Source organism: Chenopodium quinoa, unplaced genomic scaffold (assembly GCF_001683475.1).
Source record: "Chenopodium quinoa cultivar QQ74 unplaced genomic scaffold, ASM168347v1, whole genome shotgun sequence".
In the NCBI taxonomy this organism is placed as follows: Eukaryota; Viridiplantae; Streptophyta; class Magnoliopsida; order Caryophyllales; family Amaranthaceae; genus Chenopodium; species Chenopodium quinoa.
In genome coordinates this window covers 135,957-154,145 of record NW_018743033.1, presented here as the reverse complement: position 1 = coordinate 154,145, position 18,189 = coordinate 135,957, and the positions used below count along the sequence as shown (strand labels likewise).

The following is an 18,189-nucleotide window of genomic DNA, read 5'->3' as shown; positions in this document are numbered from 1 at the left end:
ATAAATAAAAAAATATTTTTTCACTTTTAACTTAATATGTAATCAATAAAATATCATATTTACAATTTTTTTTTTGAAAGATATCATATTTACAATTTATTCATATTATTAAATTAAGTTGTCATATAACTAACAACAACGAATAAAATACTAAACAACAATAAATAAAGTCGCATAATAAATTACATTAAAAAAAAAATTATACTTTTGTAATAGGCAATAACACTTTAATTAAATTATTATGTGTTTTTTTCGTCTAAAATTATTAAATAGTAAAATAAATCAAATAATTATATATATATAAACTTAGAGTCTATAGGAAAATATCTTTTCTTGAGATTTATGTATGAAAAAAATCGTGCATCGCACGGGCTTTTATCTAGTAAGTATCAATAATAAGGTTAGGAATTACAACCTTTGATGCGTGAATTCCTCGTTTACTTTGTACCGCGGAGATCTTGAGCCCCAAGTCTTGCTCCTCTAATCAGTCCACAAGTACGAATTGGATCCCCACGTATGCTAGTATGGAAGAGGAATGAATGTAACACTCTTCTTACTTTTGATGGGAGGAGGCAGAAAATAACAGTGTATTTAATTAGGGTTGTCTAACTTACTTTTATAGGTCAATCACATATAAAAGTAAAACCCTAATCACAAATAATCTGCCATCAAGGCCCACTATTGAGCCTTAATAGATTTTGATCCAAACCAATACTTTATTGTGTGACATCCTAGGATTCAGTCAAATTAGCAATGAGCTTCATAATAAACCCACAGATCATACTTGGTTTCTAGCAAAACGCTATGACCACCTAAAATGACTAAATTATTTATCTCCATAATTAATCCTAATTTATATATTTAGTAATTGCACAAACGACTAAGGACACAACTCCTTCAATAACTTGATAGAATACCATATAGAGATGATCTAAGTTGTAAGAAAACGAATTTTTTATTTTTCTTATAATGGGTATCTGGGTACCCGAGATTAGCAAAGCCTGTCCCATGTCCCGGCCCACGAAACTGCTATTTTAGCGGGACGGGTATCCGACCCGAGAAAAACAGAAAAAATTGTCAATTTCCCATCGGGTTTTTTGCGGGTCATCGGGTAATCGAGACGAGACAACCGGGTTGGGTTTTTTAACACCCCTAGTTGCAGGGCTATTGACTATGAGTTTTTCCTTTCTCTTTTTCTTCATTGGGGAAATTAGAGAAGGATGTTGTTGCGTTGCTGAAGAGAGTTCAGGCGTTTGCAAAGACTCAGGATATTGGTGCTCGTGCATCTGCTCACATCTTCAATAAGATCGGATTCGCTATATCTAGAGGGGTGGGGCCCATGTTGTATTTCGACCCCCCTAATTTCTTGTAAATTGAATGATTTTGTAGGCTTTTATAATAATAATAATAATAATATTTAATGATATTTATGCGATAATAATAATAATACTATTAATAATATTAATAATGCTAATAATAATAATAATAAAACTAATAATAATAATAATAATGCAATAATAATAATATACTAATAATAATATTAATAATAATAATAATAATGATAATAATAATAATATTAAAACTAATAATAATAGTATTATAATAATAACAACAATAAAATCTATTTTGCTCTGTTCATAAACTCAAAAGAATAGGGCCTTCACTTGTACATACACCGTTACTCCGTATTTTCTTTACTCCGATTTCATAACGAGAAGCACAGAACTAAGAGGGAAGAGGGAAGAGGGAAGTGGGAAGTCAAGACTTGAAGAGTAGCAGCAAAGTGGCAATGACGATGGCCTCACCGACGGCGTACCTCGCAATCGCATTCTTCCTCTCTCTCTCCTCACTTCTCTTCTCCACTTCCAATGCTGTCATTGTTGATTTCACTGAGACCAACCATCCTCAATTTCAAAGTCACCAAATTTGCTCAAATTCTGACACTAATTTGGAATGCGAAATCCAGGATATGAAGCTTAAAATTGCTCGATTAGGTATCTCTTCTTGAATTCTTCCTTGTTTAATAATTATTTCGACGTGTTTTTGATTGAGATTAATCTGAAAATTTTCCGTAAATTAGATTTGATTTGTGAGTAATTAAGTTCGATGATTGATAGAGCATAATAGCATATTATTAAAAGTATTTGCATTATTAATTGCATTGATTTTGTAAATTGGCACAGTAAATCGCATTGTAATATACAAGTACTTCGTAGATTGGCTTATAATTGAAAATTGATTCTAAATAGTGATATTTGAAGTTGCATCCATAATGTAGAATGATTTAATTTCTTGCACTAGAAGAAATTTGTGAAACGACTAAGATTTTGAGTAGAAAGGAGGATAAGAATAGCTAAATTTTCTTGTAAATTGAAATTTATGCTAATTTCTGATTAGTTTGCTTGAATAACAGCTGACATTTGTCTGCAATTTTGTCGATTTCAAAGCTGATTTGAATCCAACTGAGCAGTGCTAATATAAGTACTCCGTAATAATAAAATTAATTACTCTTACACTGTATGATGATTCAAGATTCTCTGTGTTTCTTTTTTCCTGTTACTTTAGAAACAATTGCTAATATTTTGCTTGACTGATAAAATAGATAAACCTGCTGAGTGTCTTGGTTCGAGGCTGTAACCAAAAACAGTGTGAAACGGATTAAAGGCCGCAATCTTTTGGCAAATTGCCTTGATAAGGCTTATCTTTTCCTCAGCTTAAAGTTTGAATAGATTAAATCTGTTGTGCCTTTTTGTGTGCTGACTAATTATGTTTTTCTTTTGTTTGTGGTCACTTTGTTCCATTAAACTTGGAATTTTCGTTCTGATTTGCTTGACAATTTGGTTATTATTCCTTGCAGTCGTTTTAATTCCTTTAGATATTTGTCCTGAATGATATCTACTCATCTATGTTGTGGATCAATATTGCTACAGAACATTTAAGTGAGATGACTGGCCAAGAACTTGACAGTAAAAGCCTTCTTATTGGAAATTGTGAGATGAAAATTGAAGAGCTTAGTCGTACTATACAACACCTGGAGTCTGATTTGTCCAACTTAAAGGTCAGCAGCTTCGTACCTTTTTCCATGATCTGAAAGTTGTCAGTTGTCATTCCCTTCATTCCAAAATATATGTTGTGTTAGATTGTTAGCCAATTAGCCAACGTCTTTTGATCCAAAATGTTTGTTACTCTACAATATTAACGCATAGTTTCATGTGATTTTTTTTTCTCAACATCAATAGAAGATTGTAGGTCATTTCATGATATCGATGTAATATTAGACACCACTTTATCATGCTAATGCATTTTTAACTAGATTGAACTGTATTCCTTACAAGTGTATGAGATTAGAGGAGTATATCATTTTACACATCTGCATTGTTGAATTTGCTTGACTATACAAATATACCCATGTTGTCTTTGCGAAGTTAGGAGGAAAGGGGAAAAGAGGTGAGAAAGCCATGATATGCCAATACAAATGCTTATAATGTGATAACACTTGTATAAGTTTGTATGATTTTGTAATATGCTACATCATGATTTATGACCTTACCCATGCCTAACCAAATTAAAGTGCCTGAAGTGATAATTGTTCTAGAGACTTTCAACTATGTTGATGAGCTCATCAACATTGCAAAGAGCTTCTTGATATTTTGATGATTGGATGGCATCTAATAATCAAGTTCAGGTGCATTTAAAATTAGAACTATCAGGGGATTGAAAATTAAGCTTATTTTCATAACTGTTCTAGCTACAGCTTCAACAAATTAAAATGGAAGTATCAATATGCAGCTTAGCAGTAACTTGTTGGATTAGTACTTGCACTTGTAACTTGTTTCCTCTGCCTTGGCTCGGTCATTTGCATTGATTAGCTAGCCATATCTTCTAGAATGCTCTTTTTTTACAGAGCTTTTCGGCTATAGTCTTAGCTTTCTATGTTTTAAGTGCTTGTTGATTCTCATGGTTGACACCTTAGCTGTGAAAGAAATACTTCCAGGAAATGGATTGCTTCCATCTGTGTTAAACCTTAGCTATGGATGGCAAAAAAGTGACTTTTGTATGGAAGATGCTGTCCTACATTTTTGGAGTGACTGGTGTCATTCTTCTACTTCTAGAGTTCTCCTTCTAGAGAGAATGAATACATTTGATATTTTTTTCCTTCAAGTTAATTCATATAAATCAAATCTCATCATTGTGTACGTAATTGTGTGCATATTTTGAAAGGTAATATTGACATTATCGCTTTAGGATTGAGCATTATATTTTAGTATATCGCAAGTAGATTTGGAAAATTCAAATAATTTAAATGAGTAAACCTACGTACATCTCCAAGAAGACGACAAGGAAAACAAAAATCCTATTGTGTTTTTTTTTCATTTACACTGTCTTTAATGCAATCAAATTATCTAATACCATCTCAACCAGCCTTCTTTATTTCAGCAGTGGATTGTCAATTTAGCTATGTCAACTATGGACTAGAGAATGTATATTAGTTATGTTAATAAAATCTGCAGTACATAAATGAGTATATTTTTATGCACATCCCAGTGTGTTTTCTTGGTTGTTTTCTGCACATGTCATCCAAAGACCAAAACAAGAACAACAAAAATGTTCCAACAAAAATCAAGATCCTGTTGCTCTGTAGATAAAGTGATTTTCTCTTGTAACAAATTGATGTATTTTTACCACTAGTTCATTATGTAAGTGTTTTTGGATGTGGGTTATCTGCTAATGAGGCTGGGCAGTGGTTCAAGGGTCTCAGTTATCTTGTATGATTGATAGAGGCGGCAAAATCTTCATGCGAGTAGAGGTGTCAATTCGGGTCTTCGAATCGGGTCTGATGATGTCGGGTCGAGTCAGGTCAATTTTTAAAGTTTAGTTATGTTAAATTATTATGTTCACACGAGTCGAAATCTAAATCGGATATTTTCGGGTCGGTTTCGGATCGGGTTGGGTGTGCTTTTGACACCTCTATATGCAAGCCAGGATTTTTGTACCCTCCACAATTTGAGTGTGAAAGCTGTTTGGATGTAATAGACTATAGAGCCCTGATAGCGAGAGAAAGGCAAATTGCTGAGAGCATGAAACCTACTAGAGAATGTATTTTAGTCATGATAATAAACTCTACAGTACATAAAGTGGGTTCATTAACTTCATTTTTATGCGGAAAATTTAACATAAACAAACTAACCTTTGTGTGGTTCTCCCATAATGGTGCAACCTTTAAATCTTCCCAAATTAAACACAAGTTTGTATTTTTTTTCTCTTAGTAAACCAAAATGACCTGTGACCCGAACACTGGTCACTTTTTAATTTTCATTTAATTATCTTTCTAAAATTAACAAAATAAAATAAAATAAATAAATAAAAATCAGACCCCCCACCCGCTGCTATCCCCTCCTCTCCCAGTCCCCCCACCATGAAACCACCACAACTTCTCCCATATATCTCCTCTTTCTCCTCCTCCTTCTTCCCTCTCAATGTCTTTCCTCTCCGCCACCTCCGTCCACCGTATGCATCAATGGAAGCGGAATCTTCGGTGGCGCATTATTCCATCTCCTCCGCAAATTCTCACCGGAACCTTCCCCCATTGTCGCCATTCATGTCTTTCGTCAGAGGTCGTTTCTAATGAGGTGCTGACCAGACTAATGAGGTTGAAGATTGAGGTCCAATTGAATAGGCTTACAAGATTTCGATCGCCATTTTTGTTCTACAACTCTATCGCAATTTCTGACCTTGAGTTCAATTGAGTTTAAAACTCCGTCTTGGGGGTCGTTTCCGGTTGTGTGAAAGGGGGGAGGGGTGGTGTCGAGGGTGGAGGGGTGGTGTCGAGGGTAGCGGGAATGGGGAAAGGGGAGGGCGCCGAGGGAATGGGTTGGGCGCCGGCCGCCGGCCGCCGGCAGGGGAGGGGGTGAGTGGGGTTGGCAGTGGTGTGGGGTAAGGGAGGGTGTTTTAATTTAGTATTTTTTAAACACAAAATTACTAGATTTTTTTTTAAAAAAATTAACCAATAAGGACATGACACGTGGAGTGCAACCTGGTATAATGGGTCAAGTGACAAGCTTGGTTTGCTACGGGAGAAAAAATACAAACTTGTGTTTATTTTGCGAAGATTTAAAGGTTGGTCCATTATGGGAGAACCGTATTATGTTAAATTTTCCTTTTTATGCATATCCAAATGTGTATTCTTGGTTTTTTTCTGCACATGTCATCCTTCATTGTTTAGTTGATATAAATGATCGTTTATGAGTGTTTGACTACCTTTTTGGCATAACACTTTGCCGAATAATTTTGACCTATGGAAGCCTTTATTTGTTTGATCTTGTCTTATGTGATTCAATGTTTACTAATTCGTACTGTATTAAATGATTAAATAAGCTGGAAGCATTGGTGTTCGAATGGGTATAAAGTTTATCATCTTTACTCATCTTGTACAATAATTTGTAGGATGCACCAGACTATGAGGAAATGATAAAGTTGCTTGAAGAACAGGTATGCTTAAGTTTATTGGTTTAGTGCCTTTTAAATTGGTTTTTCCTTTTAACGATTTATTGAAACCATTGAAAGGGAATAAATACCACTACATTTATTCACTTGGGCATCCTTAGGTACGAGAATTGGAGGCTGTCGTGAGAAGAAATGACTTGAACATCAGTCAATTGAAAGTCAGGGTTAAGGTTGACAAGAGATCAGTGGAATCGCTTGCTTCAAAAGTTGAATTGGTAAGGTATAAGCTAGAACAGAGTAATTTCATCAATGCATGCAACTGAAATGTTCTCTGAGACTGTATAGTCACTTTTTGACAAGTAAAAATTCCGTCTGTCACATTGACATGAAAAGTTCATCCCGAGTAAGTCATATGCAGCCTTTATAGAATGAAAGCAAAGTTAAGAAGAAAATTTAATGAACAATACTGCTCAAACTAGCAAGCAATTCTTTTTGTTTTTCAAATAATACAAAATGCTTAAAACACTAGTATTTTATGCCTGCAAATTGTCATACATTCCATGTGTGCCAACAGGATCTGATTTAATTTTAATTGTTTTTCTAGCATGCTTTCCATGAAAGATATTATACAGTTTGTTTGTGACCTCTTAGGTTCTTATTGATGGTATATTCCAAAATACTTGTCAGTATCCTAAAGTTACAATGCCACTTAGATGTCCTCCTTTTGTAAATCATGTAAGTATATATACTAGGTATTACTCCTTTCTTATAAGAGACATTCAAGCTGTTATATGTTTTTGTTGTGTATCCTAAAGTTACAATGCCACTTAGATGTCCTCCTTTTGTAAATCATGTATGGAGTATATATACTAGGTATTACTCCTTTCTTATAAGAGACATTCAAGCTGTTATATGCCTTTGTTGTTACTGATTAACCATTGAAATTGTTACGCTATTATCGTGCATTTCCTGGGTGCCAACAGGTTTTTTTGTTTCTTTTTTTAGTAAACAGTATGCCGTATTAGCTATGTCATTCCTAGCCTCATCTAATGAGCTATTGTTTCACAGATGGCAAAAATCGTCCCAGAACTTTGGTTTCATGTTCAAAAGCTTGAGCAGGCTCGCGAAGTCATAGAAGTATCTCTCACCTAGCTGCTGAAATGCTTTCTGTTCACTATATCTTTTATGCTGCCTACTGAGTTTAGAACTTTTTGGCAGAGAAGAACAGGGGAGCTACGACAGCACTTACGCAATGAAAGATGTTTATTCTTTAAGGTTGTAGCTATGCACGTGTTTGAACTTTTTGTTTGATTCTTTCTCCTCCTCCCCCCCACCCCCTCCTTTTCTGTGAAAGTTTTATATGTTAAATGTGTATTGCTTAGTGATTTATATGGCACCTTCCCTTTGACTACTTCTGTATGTTTTACATTTCCTTAGTTAACCTTTCTGCGTCTCTTGTAGTTTATTAACAAATTACCTGGTAGAAGATATCATGACATGCTAGTTGCCTACTCTTCGGAAGCTATAAACCTACTAAGAAGATCATATACAGCTATCAAAAAGTATCACCATCAGGTTTGTCATCTCTGAATTGAGTCCCCTTCTCTTTACCATTCACTCTGTGCCCCCCCCCCCTCCCTCTTTTTTTCCCCCTTTTTCTTTTGGGGGTGGGGGTTGGGAAGTGTGGGGAGGAGATCTTTCGGAATTGCTTGTTGATGCTTTGGCTTGAGTGTTTTTTTGTTAAAATATGCCTTGATTTTTGCTCATATAAATAAATTTAATCATCAATAAATTTGATCAATAAAAAATTACTTAGTTCAATCAAACAAAATTCATATGAGAATAGCAGATCTTACATGGGAACTAGTTACATCATGGGATCTCTGGGCTTATTTCCTGAGGTTTTAACCTAGCCTTTTCCATGATTTTATTTCCTTTAGATCAATTAAACATCTTCTTGCTTGCCGGTGGACATAGCTAACACATTGTTAGTGAAGCATGTTTGTGTTGTTCTTTGTTTATGTTCCTTGCATCTGTCACAACAGCAACCCTTAAAGCTAGACTACTTGTTTGTGAACTTGTAAAGACTCAATTTACATAAGCTTTTCCTTGCTATCATTCACAAACATCTCTTGTACATTTTCCCTAAAAAGATAATGCAAGGCAAGCCCTTAGTCACAAAACTCAAGTGGTGATTAAGATTTTTGGCTAGCAATTTCTTCACTATATTGCAGGTACCTGCCTGCTGATAATGATTCATATTTAGCATTTTCAGAAAATTTATTGATATCAAGCCAAAGGGACATGGATTACCTAATACATAGTATCCCGAATTAAGCATAATTTATTTATGTGAAAATTATTAAATTATATTTTCTTTAGGACCTAAACCATGTGGCCTGGTGTTGGGAGTAGTATCTTACATCCAACTTTCATCTTGAAATGAGGATTTGATTCTTTTTTTGAGAAAGATGTGGGGGTATTTCCCCAATCTTTTACTCCCTAGTTCTCACCTCATGACCTCAGATGTCGTCCTAGTTCCTACTTTATCTCTTAATTTTTGGTCATCTATTTCGATTTTCAACAGTACAGAGAATGAAATGCAAAACAAGTAACCTAGAAGAAGGTGTGACATAGCTCCCTTGATTTTCTCTGACTACAGTAATTTGAACCCTCTGCTCTGCTATTTTATTTAACCTATTGTCTGGCAGAAGCTATTATAACAGTTTTTCATTACAAGTGAGACAATAATCTCATCTATTCAATGATAGGTGAGCTCACCACATGGACTTACTAGGACTTTTAAGTGAAATAGTCTCTTAAATATCTATGTCGGATTAGAGGCTATCACTTACGAAGGATGTTATAGTCTACCAAATCACTATAGCTTTATAGCCTATCATTTAGCAAGGCATGATCAAAGAATTACTAGATTTGTTTTAATTGAGCTATACATCAAAGCATGTAACTTGATCTGGTTGAAGCTTACATCTCATAATAAGGGCAATATGAGCTGGAGCTAATGTGATTTATGCCCAAAATTTAAATTATGCATGAAAAGCATGCTGTGTTTGACATTAGATTGAATAACTGAACTCTGATAGATTTCAGGCTTTCTTGTTGGGTTTAGGATACTAATGAATTCCGGTTTCTGGTTTGAGGCTAGTTATGTGCTTCTGTCACATATTATGTATAATAGTGATAAATTAGTAATCAATGTTGATGAGATTTGACCAGAAAATCAGATTCAGCTTATTATTCTGTAATGGAGGAAAATTTACTATGCTTTTTCTCTTGCCTATTTGGATGCTTATTCAGGGATTTTACGCTCTTGGCAGTTGGTAGACACTAGACAGTAGCCAGGCGCGCTTATAGCCTTAGCTTGATGTGTACCTGAACTGTGCATGCTTTCCTACTGCTTTCTTGACATTGAGCTTATCGTATACTATATTTAGTTGTGTGCTTGTTGCTAATAGATATGCTTATAGTTGCAAGGTTTTGTCAGACAAAAGATGGAGATAAATGATTTTACTGCTGTTTTTTCCAGTGAAGAGTTGGTGTTCTATCTGGTAAGTTAACAAACATAACTATGGACCCTTAATAAACAAGTTGTCTCATAATTGAACTGATATTTTTGAGTTGGCTTCTTCCAGGTTTCTGTTGTAGTTGTATTTCCTACCATTCTTGCTCTGAGATGGTTGTTATCAGTGTTTTTTTCTCTGGTAAGTTTATGACGAGCCTGGATTTTACAATTCTTTCTCGTGATTGAGCTGAAGCAAATCTCAAGTTTGCTTATGGTAGGCATCTTCTGTGGCTGTTTTCCTGCTTACACTTGCCTTGAGCGTGCTGTCGTTGGTGCCTTTTCTGGTAAGTCAAATGTGGATCTTCTTGTCTGGTGAATACTCTCTCATAAAGTCATAATTAAGCTGGAAGCTGATCTTAAGTTGGATTTAATATAGGTTTCTGCTCTAGCTGTTTTCTACCTCTTGTTTGCTTTGAGATGATTGTTGCCACACTGACGATAACTAAGAACAATGCACATACAAAAGAGCCCTAGAAGAAATGACACAGTTTTGGCGTTGATAATACGTAATTCAGGATTATAGAATGTAGGCTATATATATCATTACTGCTATACGCGAAATTTCAGTGTAACAATGTTAATGGCAGACTAATACAGATTGTATAGTGTTTTGCAAAATATGTTCTAATGATTATCATTTTGTGGCGGTTGTCTTCAGTCTGTCTCAGCGCATGGAACACGAGTAACATAACTAGGAGGAAGCCTTTTGCAAGCTTAGATAAGAAAGCTGCGGAAAAGAAAAATATGGGTAATGTCAATCTGTTCGGCTTGCCTTTTCATTTTTCTTCTTTTTTCAGGTATCATTCTTTTTACGGCTTCTTCAACCTTCCTGAGCTATTGAAGAAATCAAATTAATGAAATCAAGCTTCAACAAATTCTACTTAGTCCTTTGGTGATCTATCCAAGTTTTTAGTTCAAAATATGAAGTACTAATAAGCTTGCAAGTTTAGTAAGCCCTAGCTCAATATCAAGCTTATTAGAAGACCCTATTCAATCAAGTAAAAATAAGTATCTGACATGTAAGAGTAAGAAATTTCAGACATAAGGACACCGTCCTAATTTAAATGTGGACACAAGTGAGAGGGAACGACATAAGTGAAACATATTCCTAATTTTAAAGGAAAAATTGATAGGAATAATCCCACCTTTCGATGATCCGCTCAAAATAATCTCAACTATCAGTATTCGCAATATAATCCTAACTTTGAAAAATTCTGCTCAATTTGGTCCATAACCTGTTGAGAGGTGTTGATAACCTGTTGAATAGGTTAATTAGACAAGAATTTTGTTTTCATTGGTTCTAATCTAATTAATCAAAGTTTTACATAATTTAGCTTTTTATTATTTTGGTAACCACCCCACACTATAGCCACCCACCACCATTGATGCACCAACTCACTACCATCTTTGCCCTATCACGGCTCCACCATCACTGACACAGACCCTATCGCCACTACCCCTATCATACTACATCTTTATAATATATGTTTGTTAGAGCACTATCATCAGAGAAAAAAAAAAAAAAAATTCCCTCTTCACTCTCTCTCCACCTTTCCCTCTCCTCCACATCAGTTTTTAAAAGAAAGAATTTTTTTCATCCCACCAACAACAAATCAAAAAATTCTCTCACCACTCTCTTTCTTACTTTTTAGTTTTTACTATACCCTACTATATTCTCTCTCTTACTTATTTTCAATTTTTATATTAATTACTATTCATAATATTTTCTACCCATATACACGATAATTAAATTGTAATTAATTAAAATTGTGACTTTAATTAATTACAAACTAATTAAATAATAATGATTATTGTAAGACACAAGTAATAAAACTAGAAATGCATTACATTAATAAAAAGTGAAATATGATTACGATACATGATGATTAAAGCGTCATTGGATTTTAAGGATTATTGTCACCAAACTTTTCCCAAATGTGCTCTATCAAGTCATCTTTCAAGGATTGATGAGTTCGTCTATTACGCATAGCGTCCCTTATCTCCAAGTATTTATTAAAGTCGGTAGGACGCCCTATTTGAAACTGAAATGTCTCATCATCAATCTATGGTACCACTTGTACTAGCTTCACCTCCTAGACGTGACATTGGGCGATTTGTTTCGTAATATCTTCTTGTTACTTCAGCATTCTTATAAGTATCTCGTTCATATTCTACTTTCATGTTATGAATTATTATACAAGCCTTCATAATGTCAGCTAGCACATCTTCATCGTAAGCAAGAGCTGGTTGTCGTACAATTGCAAACCTCGCTGGTAGGACACCAAATGCACGTTCAACATCTTTACGTGCAGCAGCTTGTAAAATGAGGGTTGCGTTCTTATTTCGTCCGCAATATTGACCTTTCCATGCATTTGGGCAATTCTTCCACTCCCAATGCATACAATCAATACTGCCAATCATCCCTGGAAAACCTCGTTGGTCATTTCTATAAAGGATCTTTCGTAGGTCTTCGTCCGTCGGCTTCGTAAATATTCAGCTTCAAATCCCTTGATTATCTCTGCAAAGAAATTATTCAGATATTTCCGTGCAGTCATTTGACCCAGACGTAGATACTTGTCAACTGCGTCAGGAGCCACCTTATACGCTAACATTCTCATCGTTGCCGTGCATTTTTGGAGTCTAGACAACCCCAACTTCCCAGATGCATTTTCGCCTTTGCTGGAAAAACTCATCATTTTCCACAATCTTACAAAATAGAGGTCGTCTTATCCGAAACCTCCGGCGACACTGACTCTCATTATATACCGGAATATCCGCAAAATAGTCGTTGAACAATTAGTTATGCCCTTGTTCATGATTACTATCCATTTGAACTAGAACATGAGCAATTGTATTATTACGTTGATTTTTAGGTGGAGGTGTTGGGTATAGGGGTGGGACTTCGGTCTGGCAGTTCGGTTTGACCTCGGTTTGAGTCGGTTTCGGTTTGGAGCGGTTCGGATTGAAACGGTTTAGTTTAGCAGGCGGGTCGGTTTGGTTCGGTTTGGGTTAGTCACGGCTCGGTTTGGTTTCGGTTTATTTCTTTGCGGTTTAAATTCGGTTTGGGTCATAAGCGGGTCGGTTTATAAACGATTCGGATTATGTCGGTTCGGTTTGATACGGGTCGGTTTAAGGGGCGGGTTTACCCGGGTCAATGTCAGTTCGGTTTACAAACGGTTTGGATCAAGCCGGTTTGGTTTGAAATGGGTCGGTTTAGGGGCGGATTTACCCGGGTCAATATCGGTTCGGTTTATAAACGGTGCGAATCATGTCGGTTCAGTTTGAAATGGGCCGGTTTAGTAGAGGGTTTACACAGTTCAATTGGTTCGGTTTATGAACGGTTTGGATCATGTCGGTTCGGTTTATAAGCGGTTTGGGTCATGAATTGAATTCATGATTGTTTTAAAGATCGCGTCATGACCATGATTTAATGAGTTGATACTTATAATACGATAAATCGATAATTAAGAATGTACAAGTATTCAATTAGATTGATCAACAAGTGTTTTAAACTTTTAAGTTTTAATGATCAGATATGTAAATAACTAAATATGTTTATCGATTATAGTACATACCAATAATTCAATGAGGCAATGATACTTATGATAGTATGATAATGATACCAACCGTACATTCGTACGATATGATATACATCATATACATAATAATATAATTACATATACATTAACAATATCTTATTGAATCAATTTCCATTTCCAAACATTGCATTTCTTATAAATTATAACTTACACGAGATTAAATGGATTCGTTATTTAGTTTGTTACTTTATTTAGATTACTAACTCAAACAACTTAATAAGTTAAATGGACGAAATCACGAAATCATGACCATGATTTAATGAGTTGATACTTATAATACGATAAATCGATAATTAAGAATGTACAAGTATTCAATTAGATTGATCAACAAGTGTTTTAAACTTTTAAGTTTTAATGATCAGATATGTAAATAACTAAATATGTTTATCGATTAGTACATACCAATAATTCAATGAGGCAATGATACTTATGATAGTATGATAATGATACCAACCGTACATTCGTACGATATGATATACATCATATACATAATAATATAATTACATATACATTAACAATATCTTATTGAATCAATTTCCATTTCCAAACATTGCATTTCTTATAAATTATAACTTACACGAGATTAAATGGATTCGTTATTTAGTTTGTTACTTTATTTAGATTACTAACTCAAATAACTTAATAAGTTAAATGGACGAAATCACGAAATCACTAATTAAAGTGGTGATGAAAGCATTATGCAATACTAATGTTAGTAATGTACGAATAGTCAAATATACAACGGTTAGATTGAATGCCCATGAAAAACAATGGTTAGATTTTCATTACTTTATTAGTTATTAGTATTATTACTTATTAAGTTATTATTAGTTTTATAGTTTATTATATATACTGATATACAATCACAGACTCACAGATGTCAGATATTGTCACATTGATGAGCATTAAGCCATTAACTCATTAAGTCATTAACTATGTCGTATTGAATCAATTTCAATTTTGAAACATTTGCGTTTCTTACAATTTATAACTTATAAGTAATAAACTAATAATAATAATAATAATAATAATAATAATAATATAATAGTAGTAGTAAACTAGTAATAATAATAATATTAACAAATAATTATACTAACAATAATAATAATAACAATAATAATAATAAATAATTAAAAAAAACGGTCAAAAAGACCTAGAAAAACACAAAGAAAATCTAGACCGTTAGATCTAGATGAATATTCTAGAATCTACAAAAAAAAAAAATGAACGGTTAGATCTAACTTAGATGTTGAGATTGAATATGGACGGTTAGATCAACTGAAGTAAAACCTAAACCTCATTCACTCATTCAGCCATTTCTCACTCTCACTCTCTCTGCCATTCTCATTCACTCATTCAGCCGTTTCTCTCTCTGTCATAGTTTCTCTCTCTAACTTCTCAGTTTCTCACTCTTTCGTTCTGAAATTCTCAAGCTCAATTTCGTTTCATTTGTGTTTTAGATCTACATTTCTGATTTCTAGCTTTACATTCTCGTTTTTTTGTTAATTTTTGTTGTTTTCGTTTTGATTTTTTTCGTTTTTGTTCCGGTTTGTTAATATAGGGTTTTTGTTTTCGTTTCATTTGTGTTTTGGATCTATATTTCTGATTTCTCGCTTTACATTCTCGTTTTTTTGTTAATTTTTGTTGTTTTCGTTTTGATTTTTTTCGTTTTTGTTTCGGTTTGTTTATTTAGGGTTTTTGTTTTCGTTTCATTTTTGTTTTGGATCTAAGTTCTGATTTCTGATTTCAAATCTTCCTCTCCTTCAAGCCGTCAAACCCTAAGGTAATTTTTTTGTTAATTTATTCGTTTTTTTCGTTTTCGTTTCGGTTTTTTTTTAATTTCAAGTTCTGATAAATTCTTGATTTTTTCTTTTGATCTCCAGTTCAGGTAAGTTCTCCATCTTCAAATCTCCTTCAAGCCGTCAAAGGTAATTACTTTTTCCTTTTCGTTTTTTTTTTAATACAGTTTTTCTGTTTTTGTATTTGAATAATTTGATTATTGTTGTTGTTCTTGCTTGAATATAGTCGAAATATGCCTAAAATGAGTAAAATCTGTTGTTGATTGTATTTTTGTTTTTTACGGGAAAATGGTAGATTTGTGCCTAAAATGAGTAATCACGTTTGTTGTATAATTCTGAATTTTGAAACATTGACTAGTGCAAATGAAATTCTGTTATCAAGCGGATGTTGAGGAAGACGTCCTCCTTATTGGTAAAGAGATTAAAGCCGAAAGTGCTTCATCTGCATAACTGGTATTTGTGTCTCATTGTGGTTTATTTTATCTTGAAAAATCGTTGCCCTTGTCATTTATTTTCAGACTTGCTGGCAGCATTTTTCTAGACTTTTAAAATCGTTGCCCTTGTCATTTATTTTCAGACTTGCTGGCAGCATTTCTTAAGTTTTTGTTAAAATAACCATTGCTCGGTGATGTAAATCTGAGAGCAATTTTAAAAAACAAAAGCTATAATTTTGAAGTTGCTTGAACTTGTTATGAGCTGCTGCCTGCTGGTAGTGCTTTTGCCTTTTGGTTGTTGTCTCTGCTGAGTTGTTATTGCCTATATTGTTGCCTGCATGAGCTGGTTCCTGCCTCCTGCCAGCTTGAGGTGCTGTGTTGCTGCCTTTTGTGTTATGAATTTATGATAAGTTTTGTTGCTGCCGTTTCTTATGCTTGCTGTTTTAATTTTTCTTGAATCATCGTTGCCCTTGTCATTTATGTTGAGACTTCAATGTATATGTACTTGCTGGCAGCATTTTTCAAGTTTTAAGTTAAAACAGCCATTGCTCAGTGATGATACGATAAACGTAAATCTGAGAGCAATTTTGAAAAACAAAAATAAGTTCCTCCCAAATCTGTGCGGGTTCCTGCTTGTTGCTGCTATTTCCTCTGCTCTTGGTTGCTGTGCTGCTGCTTCAAGATTCTGTTTCAAGATTCTGCTCCCAAATCACTCACATTCTCACTCCTCCCTTCATCTTATCATGTATCATTTTTTCAGTTGATAAATCTGAAATCTAATCTTGGTAGTAGTGATAGTAGTTTCATTATGTATTGCCGTATTGGTATATGTATTGTGAATTTTAATCAATGAAAATGGTGACTTTTTTTAATTGCTTGTTGATATTACTCTAATTTTAATGTTATTTATCTCCAATCTTATGTTATCTTATTGGATGATCATGAATATCAAGGAACAATGAAGATAATTTGGGTGGACTTTATTACTGGAATGAAAAGATACAAATGATATATCTTGTAATTAAAATAAATAAGTAATCTAAAATGATATTAATAATGCCGTTGGCCTAGATCTAGGTGATATAAACCTTTGTATAAACCTAAGCCGTTTGATTAGATCTTATTAACATTAATTATTTTATTGTATTTACTACTTAGCCATTTAGGTTGTAAATAATTCAATTTGAATTAAGCAGTTTGTAATCGGATAAGTTTAAACAGGTTGCGATTCGAAAACAGTTCGATTTTAACGGTTTAACGGGTTATGGCAGTTTAGTTTAGACGGTTAGCGGATTATAACGGTTCGGTTTATACGTGCGGTTTAAACGGTTTTGGTTCATAAACGGGTCGGTTTAAACGGTTAGCGGGTTACAAATGGTTCGTTTTAAACGGTTTTTTTTTTCGGTTTAAACGGTTTCGGTTTATAAACGGTTCGGGTCATTAACGGGTTTATAAACCATTCGGTTCGGTTTCGTTTCGGTTCGGATTTGCGCAGTTTGGTTTGTTATCGGTTTACGGTCCGTAACGGGTTGACATTGAGCGGTTCAATTCGGTTTCGGTTTGATATTGAACGGTTCAGTTCGGTTTTCGGTTTACATTTATCGGTTTATAAACAGATCGGTCCGTGATGGTTCGGTTCGGTAACGGGCGGTTTCACGGTTCGGTTTGAAAAGTCCCACCCCTAGTTGGGTACAATTTAGATGGTAAGTGATTATTGACAAGGTCGTCAATAACTTGGTGAAATTCTTCATTACTATCAGATGAAGAACTTGAGCTTGAAGAGCTATTTTGAAACAACATTTGTGTTAATTTTAGTAAATTTCTGTGGATGATGTTTTGAATGTGTATTGCAAACCATTCACCTAGTCTTTATATAAAATGAATGAGGCACATTTGTTCATATGATATGATTCAGAAAGTTGGTATAGAAATTTCCAATGTTAAGGTGATTACGACTACACAATGACAACAGATGGCATAGATGTGATTATTCGGAGACACACATTTCATTGTAAAAATGACTTTACATTTTCATAAAGACTATACAATGTCATAAAACATGCATTACAGATTTACAAAGTACCATAAGGATTACACAATATCATAAATAAGACTACACAATGACATAAATAAGACTACACAATGTCATAGATAAGACTACATAATGTCATAAACAAGACTACATAACGTCAGAAACAAGACAACACAATGCCATAAATAAAATTACACGGTACCATAAAAAAACAACACTACACAATGCCAAACCAAAATACTAAGGAGATAATATTACACAATACCATAAAAAACATCACTATACAATGACAAGCCAA

At 34.2% G+C, this 18,189-nt stretch overlaps 1 protein-coding gene across 3 annotated transcripts; it reads left to right on the top strand.

The window, feature by feature from the left end:
* Window positions 1–1,682: 1,682 nt before the first annotated feature.
* On the top strand, window positions 1,683–11,098 carry LOC110730489. 3 transcript variants are annotated; one of them, XM_021910288.1, is made up of 11 exons: window positions 1,683–1,994; window positions 2,931–3,058; window positions 6,445–6,489; window positions 6,606–6,719; window positions 7,513–7,581; window positions 7,663–7,719; window positions 7,906–8,019; window positions 9,933–10,013; window positions 10,098–10,166; window positions 10,246–10,311; window positions 10,686–11,098. In XM_021910288.1, the coding sequence occupies exons 1-11, from the start codon at window positions 1,790–1,792 to the stop codon at window positions 10,716–10,718; spliced, it is 981 nt and encodes a 326-aa protein (XP_021765980.1). In that variant the 5' UTR covers window positions 1,683–1,789; the 3' UTR covers window positions 10,719–11,098. The 3 variants fall into 3 exon arrangements, with proteins under 3 accessions (XP_021765980.1, XP_021765979.1, XP_021765981.1); XM_021910287.1 differs by lacking the exon at window positions 10,686–11,098 and adding an exon at window positions 10,404–10,684; XM_021910289.1 differs by lacking the exons at window positions 1,683–1,994; window positions 2,931–3,058; window positions 10,686–11,098 and adding exons at window positions 5,117–6,117; window positions 10,404–10,684.
* Window positions 11,099–18,189: the final 7,091 nt, after the last annotated feature.